Source organism: Sturnus vulgaris, chromosome 13, assembly GCF_052056855.1.
Source record: "Sturnus vulgaris isolate bStuVul1 chromosome 13, bStuVul1.hap1, whole genome shotgun sequence".
Classification (NCBI taxonomy): Eukaryota; Metazoa; Chordata; class Aves; order Passeriformes; family Sturnidae; genus Sturnus; species Sturnus vulgaris.
The window spans coordinates 1,439,073-1,464,254 of record NC_142255.1 but is presented as its reverse complement, the minus strand read 5'-3'; the positions used below and the strand labels follow the sequence as shown (position 1 = coordinate 1,464,254).

The following is a 25,182-nucleotide window of genomic DNA, read 5'->3' as shown; positions in this document are numbered from 1 at the left end:
ATGCTTCTCCAGAGAGAGACACCAAGGGGGGACACATGTCCCTTCAAAGCCAATTCTTTGTTTCTCCCTTTTTACTAGACACTGGCAATGCCTACCAACTTTGTGCTCCACCAGCTCCCAAAAGTTGCCCAAAACTCAAGCAAGACAAGACTGACTGCTGGCAATGCCAAAATGCACCACAACCACCCAAGACACTTCCACAAGGGCTTACTCACTTCTTCCAAATGACTTTGATGCTGTCAAAAGCTATCTACGTCAGGCTTTAGATTTGAAATTATTCCAAACATGTGGAAACAGTTCTAAGCCTCAAAAACAAGGAAAAGCTGATGGTTCTGTTTGGGTGTTGTGAGAGGGGTTCAAACCCTCACCACAGTGAGCTGCTCTGACTAACAGAGATAATGACCTGGCATTGCTACACCACCTAAACAAGGGATTGCTCCTGAAAGAGCCTCTGCACTTGCATGGGCATTCCAAATTCAGGAAAGGGACAGACTTGTGAAGTATAAACTCAGTTACACCTGAAACAACTACTGAGGGAAGTCTTAGAAGGCAGTTTTCAAAGCATTTATTTAAACAGTGTTTCATCACAGCTCAAGATCAAAAGCTAAGAGCAGGCCAAGAATTCTATACAGGCCAAGCTTAGGGTTTCCAACACCTCCAACACCAAACACCCAGATGGTGAAAAGAAATATAATCAACATTTCCATTATCAAATTACTAATGATTTTTCTCCAGCTAACTACCTCGTCCCCTCAGAGACTCCTGCACCAACATCCCACACAAAGCCAGCAGCCCTCTCCCAAACCTCAGGCATCTGTATTCCAGGCTGTGCTCAAATGCACCATTTGGCATTCCTGAGCAGCTACGAACCCTCCCAAGGTGTTTTACAATAAATGAGGCTGCGATTTCCTTGCAGTTGCTGCAGCTACTAAATGACTTGATGAAATTCAGCCTTATGCACTTGTATGCACCCAACAGCCTCCAAACACCTTTTGTGGCTGTCAGGGATCCATTGTAGCCAGGAACAAAGAGAAAACATCATTTACAATACTCAGCCCCCGATAATTCCAGAAATCTGGAGGACCCTGAGCAGGTGAGTTCAGGACTGAGCTATGTGGAGAGGACCTCCAGCCTTCACAGTTACTGACAAATTCCAGATTCTTTTCCCAGGTAACCAGCTTTCCTAAGCAGAGGAATGAGTTGCTACCGTTTCCAGAAAAAAAAAAAAAAAAGGCTCCTACAAAGAAATTCTGGATGAAACCGTGGACTCACTGTTAAACAAGCACAATGTGGAGATCAACCATCACTTTATTCAACTATCACACCTGACACCAACAGCAGAATCACATTCTTGTTTGTCTCATTAATGGAGTAAAGAAGAAATTACTTTAGAAATAGAAAACTGAAAACCATTCAACAGGTGCCAAAGACTGCCCTACATTTCCAAAGGGCATTGGAGTTTTGGGGTTTATTTGCTATTAGGAACTTGAACCCGTGCAAGGTTAAAACTAAGGGGTCAGAGCTTGGGACAAGTATAAAAGGGGAATCCATGTTTTTGTTTTTAATGATGCTTTAACATCCAGAAATAGCTCTTGTTTTGCATCAACTGCAGTCTTAACTCTGACCTCGTGGCACAGCTTCCAATTTATAGCAGAAACAACCCTAGAATTAAACCCACAGGGAATAGCAACAACTGTATTTACTATTTAGTTTTAGCTTTCCAGAAACAAACATTTAAAAGTAGCTGTTTTCAGTTTCACTTTGAAACATCCCAAAACGCGCCAGTCTCCATCTGCATCCCAAGACCCCTGAGAAAAAGGCTGCCTTGCTGTGATTTTGGAAAAACTACATTGAGACAAAAGCAACCAGCATCAAATGTTTTCACATGTGGCTAACCATGAGATTTGCATTTGGCCTAACAGAAAAATACAAAGCAAATGGGTCATATTTAAGTACAAAGTTGAAATTCTTCTGGAGACTTAACAAGACTTCTACCTGGTAATGCTGAAATTTAAAGTAATATTTTAAAAAATCTCTTATACTCAGAATTACATGTCTTGGCAATCAGGAACAGACACCATGTCATTCCCAAAAGCTTTGGAGTGATTGCTTATACAAGATTCCAGGAATGCTTTGTCACAATGAAGTTTATTCCATTCCTTGGAAATATTAAATGCATTCCTACTATAATGAAACACCTTATAAACACCACGTGACAGAAACTCGGGGTTTAACAAAGCATTTCCTTTCAGCATCATGATCTTTAGGCCCCTGACATGAATTTTATTATCAAATAAGTAACCACACAAGGAGGTTTGCTAATGCACCTCACGCTGCAAGAGGACCCGGATGGAAGCAGCACCAGCCTAGAGTGCTTCCACCCACAGACTCCCACCTAATGCTTGTCAGGCAGCTCCAAGGATTTCAAATTTCCAAGATGTCATCTCTAGCATTAAATACAGTTTTAAGCACTACCCTGTGCAACAAGCAGCAATTCCTGTTGCTCATTGGCAAGTCATCCCTGTTTTGGGCAATACCTTTAGAATGTACTGCCCACAGTATGCTGAATTACACCAGTATTGGGAAGATTTCCTAAGTTCTCTCTGGAAATCAGGATGTTTTGTCCAAGCAAGTGAAGCCACTGTTTAACAAGACCCCTCCTATAACAATGGGTTTGTACTCGTGGTGACAGAGCTCTATTTAACCAGGGCGTGTAACTCCAGGAGCCTCTGGGAAAAGCTGTTCCTCAACACATATGGGATTTTAACTTCAGAGTGGTCTGGGGTTTAGGCTTATTTTAATGGCAAAGCTTCCACCAGCAAGGACCTAACCTTGCTTCCAAAGAAGTCATCCAGTTCCATCATGTACATGAGAAGCCTGTACTTGCTGCAAATACTCTGATGTTACATCTGATCTGGTCTGCTCTAAAAAAATCTAATTTAAAGTCTTTAATCAAAGGTAAAGGTATTTTTGAGCTAGACTAAGTTTTGCTGGATTCAGGAATGCCACGTCCTTCCAGAGAAAGCTCAGGTTTGAAGCTCAACATGCTCACAATCACACAGCAAGCCAGGCACAACACCCAGACACATCCAGGATCCTGATCCCTGCTGTGGGGCGGGGAAAGAAAATAAGAGGCTCAACTCCTTTTTCTGCCACCTCCAAGCTTCATCACAGTATTTTCAATACCTCACCATTACAGAAGTCCAGGAAGAATAAATATGGTCAGTGACATCACAACAATGTCATTGGAAAGCTCCAGAAAAAGGCAGGCAAAAAGGGGAAATTAATCCCACCTGGAAATACTGGAATTGCACAAGGTTGCAATAAAGCAAGGAGAACACTGGGCCAAGCCAGGCTGCAGAGACACATCATGTGCTCTACTCAGAGCAGAAATAAATATGCCATTCTAAACATTTTTCAAGTTTATTTTCAGAAAAAAAAATCTAGAGTGAAAATGGAAATAGCAATCTGATATAATTTATTTCTTGTTTAAAAAGTGGCAGTGGATTATTCGGACAAAAGTTCAAAGAGGAAGAATATGGGGAAGACATTCAGCTGTGGGAAAATGCCTTTGGGAGGAGGAAGCCTTTTGTTTCACAGCACCTCTATGTCTAGGTTTTTACAGACCCTTGCTAACTTATTCTGCCAGCAGCTGGAAAACCACCAGAAATCCGCCTGTTGACTCAGACAACTGAAATTCCAAATACCATGGCAAATGGCTTTCTGCTCCACCTAATCACAGGGAGAAGATGGGAGGAATACTCTTGAGGTTTACAAGTCTTAGCCAAGCAACAGCACAAGGTAACGTGGTTATTCATACCCCTATTTTTGCATTTGGAGAGCAAGGGGAATTCTCGTCGTGCGACAAAGACAAATCAGCTTATGAGCATAAGTGCCAAATACTGTACAAAACCCACCATCAAACACCTGAAATCCTGCTTATGCTCAGACAAGAAAGAGCAAGTGTAAAATATTCTGAATATTTGAGACATTCTGAAACTTGCCTGGTTCACTGGGGGTTCAGTACTGTTAGGGAGGCTAAGTGATAGCAGAGTTTGGCACTGAGCAGATGTCCCCAAAAGCCCATTCCATGCTATGGGGTGAATCACAGGCTCTGTGAGCAGTAACTTAGCCACAAGTTAGCTCCTACTTCTGCAAAGTCTCTGTCAGATCAAATCCCTGCCCTGTAAAGTTCATGTTTTTTCTCACACAGCTTGTATTTGGAAATGACCAAATGGATGGGAGAAAAAAATTTAATTTAGCCCCTTCAACTATAGCCCTGTCAGCTAATACCTGCTCAAATGCAGTGTTTTAATATAGAGTTACACCTGCCATAGCTCAGACACCTCCTTGCAAATACTCCATGGCTCCCTGTTCCATTTTCCTATTGCTGCAGCTGCAAAACAAAAGCCCATTTATACCTTACACTTGATCATCAAAAAAAAAAAAAAATCACTCATTAGAGAGCACAAGACCTACAGCTGAAATTTTCAGGCTGTACATTACATCTCCCTTGAACAAGTAAGTTCAAAGCTCTCAAAGATGTAACCACAACCATCACTATTTGCTACCAAGAACCCACGGCAGACACACAGGGACCAAAGCCATCCAGTACTTGACTGGAACAAGTGAATCACAGCTCAGCAACCGAGGATCCGCAGCAGGATCCCGAGCCAACGTGACTCCAGAAAAGGTTTACTGAACCAGAAAAGCAGCAGCAGCAATCCTGGTTGGACGCCAAACACAAGGAAATAAACAGAACAGAGCCCTGGAAGATTTCACCACCAGCCACAGGAGTGAGGATGAGCAAATCCTGAAGCATCAGCCGACGTAGGGCCACTTACCTCAGAACAGCCCAGAAATCTGATGGCTTCCTGCTGCTATTTAACAGCCATCCACAGCAACTGAGTGTTTTCCTACCCTCTTCTGATGCATTCCAGGATCTAAGTTGGTTTTGGGTCCCAGGTTTACCCATAACATTCTGAACGGACTTTGTGCACCCTGCTCTGCTAAACCAGGGGGAACTACTGCAAACTCCAGGCAGCAACTGGAGCAGGAGAGCAGCCACGGGAAGGTCTGGGGGGATGGTTCTGCAGAGCCCAGCACAGGGTCAGACCCCCCCCGCTGCCACCCCAGGGACGGGGCAGGACAAGGGACTCGTCACCTCAACCCATTTCTCTCCACTAGCTCTGCAACTCACAGGTCAAGCACACAAGTCAAACAGGGCAGTGTAAGAGGGGGGCAAATCCGCTCAGACCAGCAATAATAAATTAGTTCACTAAGAACATGCAGGTGAGTCCACCAGCTGGGTCTGGAAAATGCAGGAGCAGGAACACTCACAACTCCTCACAGGCAGTAACTTTTCCACTTGTCTTATGCAAAGATCAGGAATGTCAGAATCTGTTCAATACAAACAGAATGGGCCATGACTTCTGCAGTCTTAATCACTAAACACAGACTCACTATTTGAAAGAATAAAAGGCTGAAGTTCCCAACTGTTTCCATGTCTACCCACCAATTGTCTCCCTCCCTACATCAGGATCAATAACTGGGAGCAAAGAAACAACCCTGTTTAACCATGAGATCTTCTTTAACTGCAGGGTAATCAGCTAATCCGGGAAGACTCCTTTATTCAGCTTTACATGGGCAATGCTATCATTAAAGTTATAAACTTTAATTTGACTCAAGGAATGTCATTTACTAATTTAGCACGCAAATATTTTTTACAGTTGTTTGCATCAAGATCCATATAAACTACAGGGGATTTATAGCACATAAAGGAACATTTTTTAAAGCTGCTGTTACAGCCACTGCAGAGCACAGGACAGTTGGAGAAAAAACATTCACTGAGGCATCTCGTTTTTAAAGATATTTACCAACACACACAACCAGCGAAATAACTGCTTTCTGGATCCCTCAGTATTTAATCTGGGCACTGGATCCCTCAACATTTAATATCCACAGATTTCTTACGCTATTCCCGTTGGCATACTGGAAAAGGGTAGCACTTCGTAGTGACCGTGAGTTATGGTAAGTAAACGGGAACTGAAGAAAACCTATCACCTGAAGAAAAGTGAACTGCATCAGAAAGGTGATGGTGAGCTGAAGCCAAACCCTGCCACGAACATTTACAAAGGGACGCTAAATTGCTTCAGTGGCTTGATTTTTTTCCTCAAAAACTTAGGAGTCAAGAGATAAGACTTAGATACTTTGATCTAAAGAAGGTAAATGCTATTTCAAACTCTATTTCAGTTTTAAAGAGACACACTTAAAAACTAAGGGTAAAAAAAGTTACGGTTGTGAAGGGGTTTCTCGTACCACTCCTGGTCTGTGCTGGAAATAAACACAAGGTTCAACCTCTGTGTTTGGGGAGCGGGGGGGGGGGCAGGAAAGGAAGACGGCAACAAAACCAGAGCCCTGCCTCTCCTGGAATTCCAGGGCTTGCCATGGATTCCGCGGGTTACCGAAGGAGCTGGAGGAGCTACACCCCGCCAAACACCACGAGGACGGAGGGGAATAAAGAAAAAAACACAGATTACGGCCCCTAGCTCACAACCACACAAAGAAAGAGGAGCCCTTTCAGTGCCAAAGGCCTCGTTCCCGACGCTTCCATGGCAGGAAGCGAGATCCTGTTCGGGCCCGAGGGGCCTCCCGGGAGAACGGGGTGACGAGGAGCCTTTCCACCCCCAGGGTGTACCGAGAGGAGTCGTCCCCCCCGCCCCTCCAGCGTCGGAGGACACTGAGTTGAGCCCCCTCCAGCCCCAGGGGGTACTGAGGAGCCCCCTCTAGCCCCGGGAGTATCGACAAGTGTGTGTGAGGCCTTGGCCCGCGGACGAGCCGGGTCCGGTGCCGCTCAGGAGGCCGCTGACCCGGCCGGCCACCCCCCGCGCCCCTTTCCGCGTGTGTCCCCCTCAGTCCCAGTGCCGAGGGGCCGCACCTGGATGACCTCGTTGACCTCGCGGATGCACTCCACCATGTGCTGCAGGATCTGCTCGGCCGTCAGCACCTCGTAGCGATAATCCTCCTCCTGCTCGGGGCCTCCGCCGGGCCCCGGCCCACCGCCCAGGCCGCCGCCGCCACCGCCGCCGCCGGGGCCCAGCCCGCCCGTCTCACTGCCCAACAGCCCGTCGCGCTCCCCGCCGACGCGCAGCCCGGGCTCCACCAGCTCCACTTCGCCCAGGTCCAGATTATCGTCGGGCTCGTCTTCCTCCTCGTCCTCCTCGTCCTCCTCCGCGCCGCTGTCCTCGCTGCACTCCTCGTCCTCGTCGAACTCGTAGTTGTACCCCTCGTCCGAGTCCATGGCGAGGCGCTGAGGGAGCGGCGGCGGCTCCCGCGGCCTCCCCGCGCCCGGCCCCGCCGCCGCCGCCGTTGGCCCCGGCCCGGCCCGGCCCCGCCGCGCCTCAACCGCCGCCAACAAAGGGCCGCGGCCGCCGCGCTCCGTCACCGCGCGCCCCGCGCGTCACCGCCACCCGCCCGCGCCTGCGCGCCCGCCGCCATCTCACCCCGCCCGCCGCCGCCATCTTGGGTGCGCGACACGCCCCCACCCAGCCCCCACCCGCCTCTTGCCGGCGCCGCCATGTTGAGTGTGGCGCGGCGCCAGGGTGGGTGTAGCAGGGCGCCACCGCGGAATCACTGTACCACTGGGATGGAAAAGACCTCTGAGACCCAACACCATCCTGTTAACCAGAGCATTGCACTGAGCTCCGCGTACAGTCTTTCTTTGGACACCTCCTCGCATAGGGTCTCCACCATCTCCCTATCCAATGCCTGATAACGCTTTTCATCAAGAAATTCCTCATGATGTCCAACCTGTGCCTCCTCTGGCACAGCTTGAGGACGTCTCTTCTAGTCCTGTCTCTTGTGCCCTGGAAGCAGAGCCCGACCTCCCCTGCTGTCCCCTCCTATCAGAGAGTTGTGCAGAGCCAGAAGGTCCCTCCTGAGCCTCCTTTTCTCCAGGCTCCCTTCAGTTGCTCCTGGTGCTACACAATATTAGGTAGTTGGAATGGACCTTAAAGTCATCTCATTACACCCCTGCCATGAACAGGGACACCTTCCACTAGCCCAGGTTGCTTCAAGCCCTGTCCAGCCTGGCCTTGGACACTTCCAGGGATCCAGGGGCAGCCACAGCTTCTCTGGAAAACCTGTGCCAGGGCCTCACCACCCTCACAGGGAGGAAATTCTTCCCAATATTTAACTTAAATGTTCCCTTCTTTGGTTTGTACCCATTACTCTGTCCTATCCTTACAGTTCCTGATGAAGCTGGGGGGGTGAGGGAGCAGAAGGTTTGAGGGGATTACCAGTTTCTCCTTCTGCCCCCCTGGAGATGGGACATGAAGTGGAGCTGGGGATGGAGCCCTCCTGAAGTGTGTTGTGGGCCAAGTGTGGAGAAGACTCCCAGTGCCACCATTAAATCGAGTGGTATGGGGTCTGTGGTAAGTGACTTCTGAGGACAATGTGATGCAAATGTGAGGGGAATGTGAGGGAAAGGTATAGGAAAATAGGTTGCACTGCCTCAAAATCAGAATAAAATTGCACTGAGACCCTCCAGGAAGAAATTCCTAATCATTCCATGGGATAAACATAAGCCCACCGTCCCTGGGGGGACGCTAGGTGGCATCTCCATGCTCCAGTGTTGCCTTCTGGTACATGAAGATGGTACTGCCTGGGTTTTCACTGGTGCCAGGGTTGATTCCCTTTATTCTCTGTTAATTTGGCATTTTGAGGGGGGAAGAACACACAAGTGGTTTCATCTCCAGACCAAGGATAGACTTTTTTTACCTCCTGGAGTTGACAAGTGCCCTGGGCAGTTCAGGAATGCCGTTCCCATGTGGTCTCATCCCTGCCAGAGCTTCTCACCTGAACACTGAGCTGCCAGCAAAGGGCAGGATGAACACTGAGGTTCTGCAGGGGCTGAGCACCCTTTGTCTCAGCTTTCCCTGCCTCCAGCATCAGCTGTGCTCAGCCTGATATGGAGAAGGCTCGCTGGGCTTATTGTCTGCAGCCCTTCGGGGAGCTCACGGAACTCCGGCTGGCTTGGAAACAAGGCTCCAGGGCCACCTTCTCCCACTGGTGCTCACCTTCCACTTCCTCATGTCCTGGGGAATAATTTCTTCCTGGGGTGAAGTGGGGTCATTCGGATGTGGTGATGTTATTCACCCACTCTGCCCAGATGAAGATGAGACTCATCAGGGCAGTATGTCGTGTAGGTGTGACAAATTTCATCAGCTCTTTGGGACAGGAGTCATCCAGTGCAGCAGGATCCTGCTTCCTGCTTCTGTCTCATACAAATCCCTTGTGAAACAGGAAGAAAATTAGAAGCCACATCCAAAAGGGTGTTTATTTCCTGCTGGAACACAGCATAATGATGTCTGCAGCAACAGGGGTTTACACATGCAGGTGCCCTCAGGGATCCAGGGAGATTAAGTGTCCAGTGGCCTGGTAGATGTCTTTAGAACCCTCACTGGGTACCTGGCTGCATCTTCAGACACACAGGCAGCTCTCTGAGCTCTGCTCTGCCCGGGTCAGGAGCACACAGGGGGTGTGGACTCAGCATGCATATTGCTTTATGCCACGCTACCCAGTTCTCTAATTACCCAACTTAGGTGGAATTGTAAAGGCCAGAGCTTTAATCACCCTGCCCTACATAAATGTAAGTAGTCCTGACTTGGTTCAGCTCCAGATGCACCATCTGGACATCTGCCAGGCTGGTCCCACCTCACACGTCATATGTGGGCTCAGGTGGTTGCTCCAGGTCCTCACCCCTAAGGGGGACTGTGTGTCACCCCCGGGACTCTGAGCTAGTCCTGCCCAGCTGGTGACATGCCCAGCTCCTGGCAACAATGACAAGGCACAAGCCATTTTGGGGCCACTCATCTGTCCACAGGACCCCAAGAAAGGCACTGACCAAACAGTGGGGTATATCTTTATTAGATTTTGGCAGCTTTAGACACAAAAAATCTTGGCTGAAGTGACCTCCTCCTCAGGGACAGACCCAGGAGCATGTCTGGGAAGCAGCTGCTCCTGGGACCAGGTATTGGCCATTTCCAGGTGCTCTGAGAACCTCCCCACAGCCATGTCCTGGTCTTGGCCAAGGCTGCAGAGCTCAGACCGGAGCCTTGCACAGAGCCCAGCGAGAGGAGGTTCTGGATCCAGGCTACGAGAGCTGAGGATGTTCACCTGGAGAAGAAAAGGCTCCAGGGAGATTTCAGAGCCCCTGCCAGTGCCTAAAGGGGCGCCAGGAGAGCAGGGGAGGGGCTTGGGAGAAGGGATAGAGGGACAGGACACAAGGAATGGCTTCCCACTGCCAGAGGGCAGGGTTAGATGGGATACTGGGGAGAAACTATTCCCTGTGAGGGTGGTGAGGCCCTGGCACAGGTTGCCCAGAGCAGCTGGGCAGTGTCCAAGGTTGGACGGGGCTTGGAGCACCCTGGACTAGTGGACAGTGTCTCTGTCCATGGCAGGGGGTGGAACAAGATGATCCTTAGAGGTAGGGACCTACCTTCCTACCCAAACCATGCTATGATTCTATGATGGTTTATGATCCCAGTGATGGGATCTTCCCAATGACATCCCACAGATAAAGGAAACCAGTTCACCTTCTACAGTCCCAGACTTATCTTTCCCAACTGCAAGACAGGGATCAGCACTTTGCAGGTGGTTACTCCAGCAACAGTTACACTAATACATCTCAAAAATACTCTTTGGAATGAAATTTTAGCCATAACTTTAGCAAAAGGCCTTTCTTTATTTTGAAGTTTCCAACCAATGGTCACGAAGAAAGCCCTGGTCACCCACCAGCTTCTTGTAGGTGGTTGGCAAAAGGTACCTGAGAAAAGCAGTGCTGCTGCCTTTAGCTCATTCGGAGGGGATCTGTGCTGTCTCTGGGGATTTTAGGACTCCAGCTACTGAGGAAAGCCAAAAACTGCTCTTCTGCCCACTCTGAAAAATGATTTAGATCTCCATAGACACCTGGTGCTTTTTCACTTTATTCCTGCAAGAGCCTAATTACCCAAGTGATTCTGGTAATTGTTAACACTGAAGCTGACAAGAATAAAATATTGCCTTGCAATCACCTTGCTCCCCAAAGTTAAGCACATGCTTACAGGATTTATGGGAGCACCGCCTCTGGGCACAGGGAGTTTGTCATGGCTCATCCACAGGCTCTGATTGATTCCAGCTCAGCCCCACAGCCGTGACTGGGAGCAGCCAGGGACAGCAGCCACATGTACTCAGCCTCCGCAAGAACTTGCAGCATCTCCTCGTGACAAGCCCTGATTCGTGATACCAAAATGCTGTGAAAGTGCTGGTGCCCCACACCACAGACAGCCTGCAGATTTGGGATGAACCTCCCATCCCACCCAGACTCTTTCCTGCTCCCACATTCCTTGAGGCAGGCAGGATCTCTGGAAAAAGCCTTTCTTCTCCATCACCAGAGACACACAGAGCTCCCACGCTGGGAGAAAGGAAATCCAGAAGATTTCTCAATGCCTGGGGTTTGATTTTGGGTGTCTGCACACTCCTTAACAATCTCAGCCATAAGCATAGGCTGAGCAGCCCCTCGGATCACCACTCCAAAGCTGTGCGAGCTGGAGATAACCCAGAAGAAAAAGGGCTCTGTGATAACATCAACAGTGGAAACACCACCAGGCTGAGCTCGGGTCAGGACCGCAAATCCTCCACACTGATTAACATCTCCCTTCAAGCTTTTTGCTTTAAACTCCACTCTCATAACCGTTTAAATACTTCTCCTTACTGCTGCCTGCTCACTCCAAGTCTCCCAGGCCTCACTTCCCTCACACATTCTCTCCCAGCTGAAGAGGACCCTTCTGTCTGATGGGATTTCTCCCATCTTTGTGAGGAAATTAATTCAGCACGTGCACCTGCTAAACCATTCAGTGGCAGGATTGATAAGTGGTGGTCTAGCTGGGAAGGTATGGATATGGAAATGAGTTATCCTGTGCTTTGAAAAGCACTGGAATGTGTGCTTGTGGCTCCAAAAGAATCCTACCATACACAGCCTGCTTTGCCCCCCCCCCCCAAAAGCATCAAGGTTCCTCATGGGCCGAGTTATTAGAGCTGGTGAAAATACCCTGGATGTGGACTTAGCATCTCATGTTTAGGATCTTCTTTGTGCACATGCTAAAGCTCTACCAAATATCTCTGGGGGCTCCTGCTGAGTGTTTAAATGTGAACACACCTCCGCTTGATGACGAGCAACATCATCCCTGAAATGCAAAGATGTGCAACAGGAGGGTCCACACCTGAAAAGACCTGGCACATGCTGACCACACTCCCTCCAGATCACTACCACAAGTAAGGACACTCCAACCCTGCAACCCTTGTGCTTGCAGTCCAAATCCCATCATTATTTTACCAAGGATCACAGTGAAGATAAACAAGCAAATGGAGACAGTAGTTTTGCCCAGAAAGGCTCTGAGATGCCAAAATTCAAGTTAGAGGTCTTTTAGGTATTTCCAGGAGATGATCTGTGTTTTCCAAAGCCTTCTTCCAGCCACACCACCAGCAGCTCCCTTGAGCTGAAAGTTGCTTCATTCAGGAGCAATCTTCCTAGGCAGTGTTGGCTCGAAGAGCAAACCAAATAGAAAACTCATTTTCTCTGAAGGTGCTCGTGAATGGCTTTCTCCATTCCCACTTCACTGGCTCAGATGCTTCACATCAGAGGAAGAACCTGTGTGCAAAGCACCCTCCTGATTAAATGCAGAAGCAGCTAACATTATAGGGAGCTAGGCAGCATAATAAATGGATTTATCTATTTTAAAAATGCTGTGGTGCAACTGCACTGACAGCCCAAAGGCCACCTCCATGCCCCAAAGGCAAACAAACCAGAAAGACTCAAATGTGACACCAGCCAGGGTTTATAACAATTTCTATCAGAATAATTAACTTGGATTGCTACCAAATTCATAATTGGTAGCAAGCAGGTAATCCAGCAATGTCCTGGTGCAGCAGTTTTTTGCAGACCCTCAGCAAGTCCCAGCTTTTGCATCAGAGAGATGACAAGAGGGGTTTGTAGGTACTCCCACCATGAGTCTCACCTGAGCCAGTACAGCCCTGCCTCGGGTTCACTCCCTGCGTGTTCTTTGCTGAACTTCCTTAGAAAAGGTCTCCCAGGCGGTTATATCACCCTGCAGATACACTCCAAGCCCATGAGCTGGTCTATTGACAGGCTACAAAAGAGCATCAGCAGCTTTCTGTCCCACCACAGGACACAGCGTTAACCAGGTTCTTTCAGCCAAGCTCCAGGGTTAAACACACGCTTAAGCAATTGTCTTATGTAAAGAAACATTTGAAAATGACTCTGTTAGTCTGGATTAGTGCTGGCCAGCCACAAATGAACTTCAATGAGTCATCCCCCAGAGACATCAGGTCCCCTAAAATAGCATCAGCAACTGAATCTGTAGAAAGGCTGGAATACTTGGACTGAAAGCTCTGATCACAATGCTTTACATAAGCTGGCAAACATGCCACCATCCCAGGCTGAAATGAGAGTTTGCCTCAAGCCAGGGCACTCCCACAGCTCTGTCTCACGTGCTGGGAAGCGCAGTCCTGACATTCCCTGATGCAAGACAGCAACGAACTGGCTTGTTTGGGGTGTTTTACCTTCCACTGGAATTTTAATACAGTGAAACTACTTGAGGACAAGTCCAGAGATACTGCAATCAATCAAATAGTCAGAAAATGGTGGCAACAGCAGATGCTCCAGAAGTTTGCACAGGGAAAAGCAACAAACCTAGCTCAAGACCACGGAGGCTTTATGTAGACTGGCAGCAGGAAGCTTGAACGCAAGGAATGACAGGGGCCACTTTCCCAGAGGTCTGACACAGGCTGGAATACAGGTGTTCTCACTTCCTGCTGTGTGATGAGGACAGAGATAGACAAGGGCCACAAAATCCCGGAAGAACAGTGAAGAAGCAGCCTGGCATGTGCCATTGTGTTGAATTTAGGTCCTGCCACCTCTGTAGGGAAAACAAGGGAGGATTGTCAGGAGCCTGAGGGAACCAACAGGCTTCAATTACCCCAGTCAGCCTCTCCTGAGGCCTCTACCCATGAACTCCATAAACTCCATTCAATGTGAGGTCCAGGTAACCAATTCTTCCCGATCTCTCCTGTGAGTGTATCTGCTCCTCGGTATTCCTAGATTGATGTTGGACTTCACTTGGTGCCTTTAATTCTCTGGGTGATACCTGGGCTGTTGGTCCACCCCTGTGCTCTGTTAGCTTGGCTGTACCTGGAGGTACCTGGTAAGGCTGTGCCTGTCCAGGCTCCAGGCTCACCTTCACATTAGGTGAACACTGTCGTTTTACACATCTGGAAGAGAAAGATGTAGTGCTGTGTAGGGGTTGAGCTCATGGCAATACCATTTGGCTCTCTTTGCCCTGCTTCCTGATGGAGCCAGCTTCTCTATCTCTAGGTAACCCTTAGTCCCCTCCCTACCTTCCCCCCTGTGAGCCCCCTATTTAATGTCATTAAACTCTTACAATCCCATTTAGACCCAAACCTGACTGTGATCTCTTCCTGGTGCCTCCCCACAACTTTTCCCCCTCCACATCACCCCCAAGAGCTTCACTGGAACCTCACAGCCTCCTTCAACATTGGAGAGCACCACCCTCCATCTCTCCCCAGCCCCATTGAAACTCTTCCATGTCTTCCCAGCTCTTTTTCTTTCTCCATCGGTCCCCAGCTTTGTGCTGGTGCAATTATAACCTTTGACAACAAGTTTCCTGAGGTTTTTTTTTCTATAAAATGCTTTTTTTCCTGTTGATCCTGTTCTCTCTACGCTGCTCCTGTGAGGGACAATCCCTTATATTCCCCACCAGACATTTCCATAGTTATGTCCTGCTCTCAGTATTTCCTCATGTGTGATGGGGCCATCTCCCTTGTCACACTTTCTTCTGTGCCATTTGTTTTATTTCCTGCTTGCTCCCATGTCTCTGGCTTGTCTCTCAGAACGCCTGATACCTTGGAGTTTTCTGAGACAACAGGTTTTTAATAATTTGATGGAGTGGGTTCCCTTGTAGGTTTGTGCTGGAAATTAGATGGGTAAGACCTGGGCTTAAGGCCCTTATTTGAGTTGGGGATTGCTAAGGAAAGCAGAGCTGGAGGGAGGAAGCAAAATTAAATCGAGTTCATCTGAGGTTAAGGCTGTCCTTGGAAAAGCCAAGCACTGCATGGAAAGCATCTCTGCAACACTTCACTGTGAGGATCCCCCATGGGATAAAGCCCCTTTTATTTCACTGGCCACATATAAAATACCCTTGGAAACCTGTGCAAAAGGTGATTTAGATACATTACTGCTCATGAAAATATGCAGCACCAACAGAAGATGCCCAAACCCAAGGTGGATCCAAAGCACAGGATGCTGATTTTAAACTGAGAGAGGGTCCAGTTAGGTTAGATAAAAGGAAGAATTTATTTATGAGGGTGGTGAGGCCCTGGCATAGGTTGCCCCATTCCTGAAGTGTCCAAGGCCAGTTTGGACACAGGGCCTGCAGCAACGTGGGGTAGACGAAGGTGTCCCTGGTCATGGCAGGGTTTGGAATTAAACGGTCTTTAAGATCCCTTCCAACCCAACATTACATGATTCCACGAAAGCAGCACGGGTGAAATACGTTCCTTAAACCATTAATCTCCTCAAACCCCGAGGCAGGTTGCGGAGGCTCCGTGACAGCAGGAAGCATTGGGGGGGGGGGGGGGGGGGGGGGGCTGCTGTAAAGCCTGAGGGCTGGCACAGAAATTATCCTCGGTGGGGCTGGAGGGGCTTGGGGGCTTTACTTTACTTGACTTGAGAACGAGGCGACTGCGGACCGCTGTCAGGCGAGGGAGCAGCGTGGCGAAGCCGTGGGGGCGGGCCCAAGCTGCCATTTCGCGGCCGCCCGGCCCCCCGCTGTCGGGCGGTGCCGCCTCCCTCAGGTTCGGGCGCGACATGGCGGCGGCGCGGGCGCTGCGGCTGTGTCTGCTCCGGCTGCTGCTGCTCCCGGCGCTGCTGCTGGGCCCGGCGGGGGCTGTGTGGCCGCAGCCCCAGGCCCAGAGCTTCCCGCCCGGCGGCGGCCGCTGCCCGGTGCCGGCCCGCCGGTTCCGTTTCGCCGCGGCGGGCGGCTCGGCCGTGGGGCCGGGCTGTGCCGTGCTGGACGCCGCCTTCCAGCGGTACTGGCCGCTGCTCTTCGGCCGTCCCACCGGTGAGGGCCGCGGCGGGCGCTGACCCTTCCCTCCGTGGCGTTGAGCTTAACAGCCCCCCACACCCTCGCTGATTTTGGCGTCAAATCACGGGGTTTGGTGGCCGTCTGCCTCCTCTCAGTTCTTCCGCGGCAGGTGGGGTGGGAGCTGTGCCGTGGATGGAGTCTGGTGCCAAGGGCAGCGATGCGTTGGGATTTGGAGGGCAATGCCTATGGCATGTATAGAAGAAATTTAATCGAGTTTGGCACGGCACTAGTTGTCTTCCTGCCAGGATTTAGGCTCTTTTTCCTCCGTCTCATTTTTTACTTCCTCCGAATAGTGTTACAGTTCCCCATTGCTTCATTTAGCTTCGTTCTCTTGTGGCTGCAGGGAGAGCTGCTCCTCTTCTTGCAAACAGCTCCTGCTTCAGTGTTACTGCTAAGTCTTGGCTCTTCCCATTCCCAGCAGCTCTCAGTGTCTTGTGTGAGGTCTCACCTTGAGGAAAGACTTGGTGCTTTGTGTGTGTCCTTCCAAGTACACACTTGTGCCACGGGACACCTCTGCCAAAGTGGAGCTGCTAAAAGTCCCGAGGCAAGATGGCTTTTCTGCCAGGGAGGGATTAGCTCCCGGATTCATCCTGAAATTGTAGGGTAAGATGAGGAAAGGCAAAAGCTTTGAGAGCCTGGATTTGCTTTGGGACAGGCTCTAAAGGTTTCTTGAACCCAGGCTTCTTCATGATAGCGCCCATTGCTTGTCTGGGATGAGCTGCGGGAAATCTCTTGGCTGTGGAGCCAATGTGCAGGGATGCTCAGTAGCTGCGTGGGTCTGCTGCAGTCTGAAGTGCTATATCCAGGGAATATGCAGCACTTCATTCATCAAAAAGAGCTAGTAACTCTGCTCCCAAGTGTTTTAAATGTCAGTGTGAACTGTCGCTGCTGATCAAAGCTGAGAAGGGTGGCGTTGTTGGAAACTGCTTGGCTTTGTCTTGAGTACTTTGAAAAAAGCAGGTTTGAAACAGAGAACCTTTTGGCTTATTTTATTTCTTCAACTCTTGTGAGTAGCAGTAGAAATAAATTTTGATTTGAGAGCCGAAAAGACTCCTCTTGGTTCTCTCTGTCTGCTAGGAGCTAAAAACAGCTGATCTAATTATTCACGCTCTCCTATTTCACTCAGAGGGGAAATGTGACCATCAAATCACTTGGAGCAACATTGTGATCACAAGATCCAGCTCACACTCATCACTTTTCCATATGTCCTGCTTTATGATGCTCAAACTACAAAAATTATTTTAAGGCCTTTTTACCCCCTCTTTGTTTTGGTCTTTTTTTCCACATGGGTGGTTAGTAAGACCAGGCAGTGGAAACCCTGGATGAAAGGAAATAATTTGTATTAATAGAGGTAATAAATGGCAGAAACCATTTTCTGGCTGTGGTGCCTTGCAGGTGTGGTGCCAGTGGCGCCAGTGGTGTCTGTCTGCACCTTGGCCTAGGAGGCCATGTTTAGGTTGAGGAGTGCCTCACTGAGCAGGTTCAAATGCGGTGTGTGGTGGTGGAACCAATTCTGTCGAGGCTCCGTAGCAGGATGAGTGTTCCCAGGACTGAGGGTGGCTGTTCCTGGTGAACTGCTGCCTTCCCGAGTGGAGGGAGCAGGTCTTGCTGTGCTGCTTGCACATCTGTGAGGTTGCCTTGGCTACCAGCTTGTCTGCAACTGAGAGGAAAGCTCAAAACAGGGCTGGCTTCAAGCTGTTTTCCTTCTCTCCACAGAGGTTTTGTCATCCCTTCGTGGAGAAATCGGGATTTCTCCTGTGAGCTGTGGAGCAGGAGCTCTCTGCATTTCTCTGAAATGCTGGCAGTGCCACAGTCTCTCTGGAAAGAGAGACTTCTTGGTGCTCTTGGCTCATTCAAAGCCAAGCTCTTTATTTTCAGTGACCACATTGAGCATTGGCTATTTCTGGGAGTGCTGTGGGGGTGTAGGCATGGACCTTGGCTGGGACGAGCAGGGTCCCACCCTGCTACCCCACGCTCCTCCTGGCAACTGAGGGCTGTAAGTCTGTAGCATCCCAGCGAAGGGTGAATATCCCTTTGGAATGGGGAGTGGCTCAAGTAGGGATTCAGGCTTGTGCATCCTTGGTAGTGCTTTTCAGTTAGGGAAGTGTGCTCAGAGCTCATGGTTGAGGTCTCAATGTAACTGGGTTCATTGCTCTGGCTGCTACACCTGGGGACCTGCTCTGCAGAAGGTGGAGTTGGTCGGGAGCTTTTCTGAGGTGGGTGAGACCTTTTAATTGCCTCTAACTCAGCCCAGTTTAGCAGATTCATTCTCCACCCTTTTTTAAAGGTTTTCTTTGCCCTTTTCTAAGAAGTGTGGGTAGGGCAGAGCTCTTGGGCTTGCACTTTTTTCCAGTGCTGGGAGAGCTTGGAAACAAGAAGTTCTTCACCCTCATAGAAAAGCTTTGACTAGTCATGGCTTTAGCTTAAGAGCCAGGACTGGTGTCCAGGAAGCCTCGGGGGCTGCTGCTAGTCCATATTCTGATGTTTCTCCTCTCTTGTGTGCCTTTAAGCTTTCCTGTGAGCTCCCTCACAGGCTGGTTGGCTGTGTTGAAATTCACCCCTGCTGAAAACCATGGTGTTTGTTTTGGGGTGCAGGAAGAGGTGTCTGTTTCTGCCTCCGTCCCTAGCTGGGCTGGGAGGATGGTGGTGGGCTTGGAAGCAGGGAGAAGAGCTGGGATGGGGTTGATGTGCGTGGTCTGTGTCCTTTGCAGAGAATGAGCCGTCCTGGAAAACACCCTGCACTGAACTTCTCGTCTATGTTTCCACTCCAGGCTGCGATGGGTTTCCCAGCCTGGACTCCAAGGAGAGCTGTGAGTGTCTGGGTTGGGAGCATGGCTGTGCAGTACTGTGCGTTACCCTTGGATTTGGGGAGGGCAACAATTCCCTGCTCTTGAGACATTGGGGCAGGGCAGGAGGGACATACCTGAGGGTGCTGATGAAGCAGTGGGGAGAGGTTTAAAACAGCAAGAGAGGGCCAGAATTCAGTTTTCTGGGGTCCTGGGGTGCGGTTGTGTACCTGAGCTGTGCCCAGTGCTGTGGTGGCCATGTGGGACAGCCCGCTGATGCTGTGTTTCAGATAAGCTGTCTGTCTCCAAAGGCTCCATGCTGCTCTCAGCAGAGACGGTCTGGGGAGCTCTCCGAGGTGAGCTGTGCTTCCCGCAGGGCATTCCTGCTCTCCCTGCCTCGGGCCTGTGGGGATGTCTCGGGTGCCTCTCTCTTTCTATAGACTTTGTTAATTGAGCTCTGCTCCTTTGGGGGTGTCTGTGCTGAGAAGGGGGCTGTGTGTTTTCCTGCAGGCCTGGAAACATTCAGCCAGCTTGTTGGGAGAGACGAGAACGGCACGGTGAGTCCTGGCCTTATCCCCTGGGGGCAGGCAGCTCTCCATAGTGCCCCTCTCTCCATGGGGACAGGCTGAGGGTTGCTGGGATGCTTGGGATGAGTGAGCACAGCCTTGCCAATGGCCAAGTGGAAATTCCTTGATCCAGCCAGATCCCTGCCTTCTGAATGAGTAAAGAAGTGCTGTAGCTCTTTCTGGACAGTTTGCACTCTGGGCAGTGAGGGCACCTCTGTCCTGCCAGCCCTGGGGACTATGGTGACCCTCAATGTCTCCTGCTAATGGCCATTTGCCCAACATCTTGCTCATGTCTTTCTGGTGTCTTCTGTGTGCAGTACTACATCAATGAGACAGAAATCGTGGATTTTCCCCGCTTCCCTCACCGGGGACTCTTGCTGGACACCTCTCGTCACTACCTGCCTCTGAGAGCCATCCTGGAAACTCTGGTAGGGCACCCGTGCTGGGAGATTACGTGGTTTAATTGGGTGTCCCTTCCCCTGTGACAACTGACCTCCCTTGTTTGGGTGATTTCTCAGCTGCCTTTGTTAAAAAGAAAACCCTGAGGTATTTTGGATTCCTGCAGTCCAGGTTACTCTTCAAAGCTGAGTTGTTTCTAAGGCAAGGGAAAACACTGTCAAAGGTGAGTGGTGGTTCTGTGCTCATCCCAAGCAGAATTAAATTTCCAGGTCTCCACCAGTGGCTCAGTTACAGGGAGAACAGGGACTTTACTGAGCAGAAGTATCCCTGGCCCTGTGCAGCTTTTTGTTTAGAGAGAGGTATCTGAATCCCTCTTGGATCCTGGGGAGCATTTAGGGACTATGCCTTGTCCTTCTGGAGCTGGAGGACCTTATCCTCTATCTGTGGCAAGCTGCATGACCTTTCAGAAGGGATGGGGCATGCTCATCTTTGTCCCTGTTCCTTCCCAGGATGTCATGGCTTACAACAAGTTCAATGTGTTTCACTGGCACATTGTGGATGACCCGTCTTTCCCCTATGAGAGCTCCACGTTCCCAGAGCTCAGCAAGCAGGTAATGATCACCATGTAGTGCCCAGCTCAGGTGAGCAGATCCTTTCCTCTGCTCCTGAGCAAGGCACTGAGCTCTCCCATGTTCCCAGGGAGCCTTCAATGCCATGAGCCACGTGTACACAGCCAGTGACGTGCGCACTGTGATTGAGTATGCCCGCCTGCGTGGCATCAGAGTCATCGCTGAGTTCGACACCCCTGGCCACACCCTCTCCTGGGGGCCAGGTGAGGAGCAGACCCTGCCTGCTGCTGCTCTGAGGAGAGTTGGAGTTGTCCCAGGGGCAGCAATGGGTGCTGCAATCCGGACCCTAAAAGCTGGGTGTGGGCAGCAGTGTCCCACGGGCTGGCTTTGATGAGGAGCAAACCATTGTTTGGGGGATGTGGGACCCAATGGTCCAACTTCTAGAGCAAAATCCAAGGGGAAACATTTCCATCTTTTCTTGGGTCCAGCCTGTGTGATGCTTTTGTGGGAACATCTGCTCTGCCAAAACTTAGCATTATGGCTTATTGCAAGGATCTTATGTGTAGCTGTGGAAAGGGGTTTTAACCCTTTAAGGTAGGCAGAAATAACATGTACAGTTACATGGTTGTTTTTCATGATAGAAAGAAAGAGACAAGTTTATTCAGAAACACACTTGGTTTTATAGCATGACTTGTAACTTTAAGAGTAGAGAAAAGGTGATTGGTTCAGAGAGAAGGCGCTTTATTCCCAGGGCTTGGTTACGCACTACAAACAGGTGTTTTATCTTGTTATTAATTCTTTTTTATTTTGACTAAATTATCACCCTGGGAGAAATTCTCCCTAGCCTTGAGCTGGACTAGCTTATTGGCTGGGAACAGAGCTGAAAAGCTCTAGCTTGGAATATTTTTCAGGCTGTAATTTTCTTACTTTCTTAATATGTGTCCCACACTTATGTTGTAAGGGTACAGCTGGCCAAGCCTCCTTGCTCTGCTCAGCTGTGTCCCAGGCCTGACACGCTGCTCTCTGCTCCAGGGCCTGCGTCTTCTCTTCTATGTCTAGAAGTGCAGGAAGCTTCAGGAAGGCTGTTCCATTGTCTTTTTCTCTCCCCCTGCCTCCAAATGCCAAGGCCTATGTTAGAATTCACCATGTGTATGGTCACAGCTGAAACTGGCTGTCCCTCCTTCCCTGTCCCCTGACAGGCCCTAAGTTGTGCTGAGGGGCATTGTAGAGGATGACATGGTCACATTTTGCCCCTTCCTCACCATCCTGCATTTGTTATCATCAGGTGCTCCAGGCCTCCTGACTCCCTGCTATATGGGCAAGGTTCCTTCGGGAGTCTATGGGCCCATCAACCCCATTGTTAACAGCACCTACCAGTTTGTGACCCGTTTGTTCCAAGAGGTCAGCACTGTGTTCCCAGACTTCTTCCTCCACCTTGGTGGCGATGAGGTAGATTTCACATGCTGGTGAGTCTGAGATCAGTCTGGATGGGGACTGGGGTTAAGTATTTGGGATTGGAGTCCCAACCCATGGCTTCTTGGTCATGATCTTTGGTGTCCTGCTCTCCTAGGCCAGGGGCAGTGGTGGTGCTTGGGATTTTTGGGATTTCTGTGCGTATGGTGATGCTGGATGTAGAGAGCTGCTGATGCTGGTCCAGCCACAGCTCTGGAATACCTAGGCAAGCCTTTGACTGATGTGGGAGGGACTTGACCATGCCTTGACCTTACTCCAGAGCTCAGGTTTTATTCCTTCTCATTGGTGCACAGGCAATCCAATCCAGAAATCCGTGCTTTCATGATGGAGAAGGGCTTTGGTGAAGATTACAAAAAATTAGAGTCTTTCTACATCCAGAGGTAAGGTCAGGGCACCCAGGGCCTGCAGCTGCACTGTGTGACCAGCTCAAATGTCTTCTGTCTTAGGGACACCAGATGTCCTTTTCAGGAGCATCCCCATTGGTCATGTCTCCCTGACTCCAAAAGGGAACATTTTAGTGGGAGATTGACCACAAAAAAGCCTGGGGATGAAGAGAAAGAAGCCCCATAAGGGGCTATGTTCTCTCCCTTCTCCTTCAGAGGCACCTCCACATCCCACTGAGAATGTTGGAAATACCTGCACTGCTCCTTAGGCTGTATGTATCCACCAAAGAGGGAACCAGTGGGATCACCCAAAACTCGCTACTTTTCTCACTCCAGGCTTCTGGACATCGTCTCCTCCCTTGGCAAAGGTTATATTGTGTGGCAGGAGGTGTTTGACAACGACGTGAAGGTGAGAGCTGCCTGTGCTGGGGTGAACAGTGCCAGCACCCACCTGACACACTGGTGTGCTCTGGGGGCCCATGCTGGTGGGAGTTACTCTGTAATGGGACTGGGGTTGATCTCAAGATGGTGCTGCCAGTGAGATGCCCTCATCATGGCTTTGTCACACTGCTGACAATGCTCTGCTCCCTCTAGGATGCAGGTTTTAACCCTGCCCAGGACACTGCAGATGGCCTTACCCCTCCTTCTGTTGTTCCTGCACACCAGATGGGAAGTGGCTCAAAAATCAAGCCCTTGTCTGCCTCAGCTTCGTTTTGGGGGTGTGGAGGGACCAGGGCACTCTGCTCGGGGGAGCAGGTGATGCTTCTATCACCACTCTGATCCCCTGCCCCATGTTCACATGTGCTCCTCAGCTGAGGCCTGACACCATCATCCACGTGTGGAAGGAGAACAAGATGCAGTACCTGAAAGAGATGGCTAATGTCACCAGGTCTGGCTACCAGGCTCTGCTCTCTGCACCCTGGTACCTCAACCGCATCTCCTACGGGCAGGACTGGATAGAAGCCTATAAGGTGGAGCCCTTGAACTTTGAAGGTGTGTTCCTTGTGCCCCCTTTCTGCATGGCAGCTGGCTTGGCACTCAGAAGTAGTGCCAGAACTGGCTCTTTTGCTGTCCCCTCCACAGGCAGTCCTGAGCAGAAGGCCCTGGTGATAGGTGGTGAGGCCTGCATGTGGGGTGAATATGTGGATGTCACCAACCTGACCCCCAGGCTCTGGTAAGAGAGGCCACAAGGAGGTCACTTGGGTCGTGTGGGGCTGTGCTTGCATCCCTTTTCTTTGCCATCAAGTGTCATGTGCTGAACTCAGGGGTTTGGTCTGCACATGATGCCTGTCCCTGTCCCCTCTGTGTTGGTAACAGCTTCAGTGAGGCTGAGATGAGAGTTTGCAAGGCTGTAACAACCTGCTGCTGCAACCAGGTTGTGTGTAACTGTCATCTATCCTGTCACCCTGATCTGCTCCTGATGGGCATGGGTCCAGGAATAGGTCTTGGGATACTCTGAAGCCTTTGTGTGTGGAAGGACGCTGGTCAGGAAAGTGTTTGGGAGTTCAGAGCTTCAGGTGAGAAGCTTTTGAGCGCTCCCCTGTCCTGACTGCCTGTCCCTTGTCTTCAAGGCCGAGAGGTGGGGCCGTAGCTGAAAGACTCTGGAGTAATGAGACTGTCAGGGACGTGGAAGATGCATATGCCCGGCTGGTGGAGTTCCGCTGCACCCTGCTTGGGTAACCATCCTGGGACAACTGCCCTTGCACCACTGCTGTGGGGCTCAGCCTTGGGAGGGCAGTGAGGGAGAAGGGTTCTCTGTGCTGCAAAATGACCCTTGTTCTTCTGGAAAGCCCTGATTTTTCTGCTGTCTGTGCATGGGCAGAGCTTGCTTTGTTCAGCACTGGAAGAACACTTCTTCTGGTAGCTCTGGTGAGGAGAGGGCTTTGTGCTGAGGAAGGAGAGGACTTGTCAGCTCTTGCCACTCCTCCTGTAGCACCAGCTTCCCCAGGAAACCTGTTCTCACCCCGTGTTCCCACACATGATATAAGCACAGGGTGAAAACTGCTCTCTCCTTGTCACACCTGAAATGAGGCACCCATGGCCACCCCGTGCCACTGGAAGCCCTCAAATGCAGTGGTGGCTCTACTTGTGCCCTCTCCCTGATGCCATCCTTCTGTTCTCTTCCCAGGCGTGGTGTCCAGGCACAGCCTCTCTACGTTGGATACTGTGACCATGAATTCGGTGGGGTTTGAAGGGAGAGCCCCACTGCCCTCCATCTCTGTGCACACGGGAGGAATATGCCCCCCTCAAAAGGGCAGAGGGACCCCTTCCCCACCTTCTGCTCTGGCTTCATTTCAATGAACATTTCTTTTGCCTTGGCATGCACTCATTGCCTCTTTTTCTATTTTTATTTCTTTAAATCTATAAATAAATGACCACAAAGAAGAAAAAGGTGCCTATTCCTGCTCACATGGGGCTTGGGACACCGTGCAAGGGTTAGCAGGAGATGGGCAGGGCTTGCTCCAGAAGTGGTGGAGAAGCTTGCCCGGTGCCTACTCAGCTGGATAAACTGTGCTCAGCCTCTGCTGCTGTCCCAGGGTTTCCTTCTGCAGTCACGTTGTGCTGTGGGGTCCTGTCCTTGTCCTTCCTCTCTCCTCTGATGACTAGGCCTGCAAGCCACCACCTCTGCTGCCCTAAACCCTGGCTGCTGCCACCTCCTCTGGCTTCTCCTCAGCAGATGACACCCTGGAGCCTCTTTGAGGAGCCCTTGCAAATCTGCTGAGTGGTGCATGGATATTATAAAACCTCTGCTCAGCTCTTCAGGCTCCCACCTCTGCCTGGGGATT

At 50.3% G+C, this 25,182-nt stretch overlaps 2 protein-coding genes across 4 annotated transcripts in view; one reads left to right on the top strand and one right to left on the bottom strand.

Annotated features, from left to right (window-relative positions):
* ARIH1 (ariadne RBR E3 ubiquitin protein ligase 1) overlaps nucleotides 1-7,429 on the bottom strand; it is a 49,201-nt gene extending 41,772 nt beyond the window's left edge. Inside the window, exon 1 of one of the 2 annotated variants that reach the window (XM_088172856.1) lies at nucleotides 6,938-7,429. In XM_088172856.1, the coding sequence (XP_088028982.1) occupies nucleotides 6,938-7,300 (363 nt within the window). In that variant the 5' untranslated portion in view covers nucleotides 7,301-7,429. The remainder of the gene's footprint in view (nucleotides 1-6,937) is intronic. The other variant, XM_014889257.2, reaches the window with a different exon arrangement.
* An 8,485-nt stretch (nucleotides 7,430-15,914) lies between these two features.
* On the top strand, nucleotides 15,915-24,787 carry HEXA (hexosaminidase subunit alpha). Of its 2 annotated transcripts, XM_014889252.2 has the most exons (14): nucleotides 15,915-16,196; nucleotides 18,932-19,030; nucleotides 19,297-19,362; nucleotides 19,517-19,563; nucleotides 19,890-20,000; nucleotides 20,481-20,582; nucleotides 20,671-20,803; nucleotides 21,826-22,006; nucleotides 22,307-22,393; nucleotides 22,733-22,805; nucleotides 23,209-23,389; nucleotides 23,480-23,570; nucleotides 23,968-24,072; nucleotides 24,525-24,787. In XM_014889252.2, the coding sequence occupies exons 1-14, from the start codon at nucleotides 15,944-15,946 to the stop codon at nucleotides 24,586-24,588; spliced, it is 1,593 nt and encodes a 530-aa protein (XP_014744738.2). In that variant the 5' UTR covers nucleotides 15,915-15,943; the 3' UTR covers nucleotides 24,589-24,787. The 2 variants fall into 2 exon arrangements, with proteins under 2 accessions (XP_014744738.2, XP_088028983.1); XM_088172857.1 differs by lacking the exon at nucleotides 23,968-24,072 and having other exon boundaries at nucleotides 15,916-16,196.
* The last annotated feature ends 395 nt before the right edge of the window (nucleotides 24,788-25,182 follow it).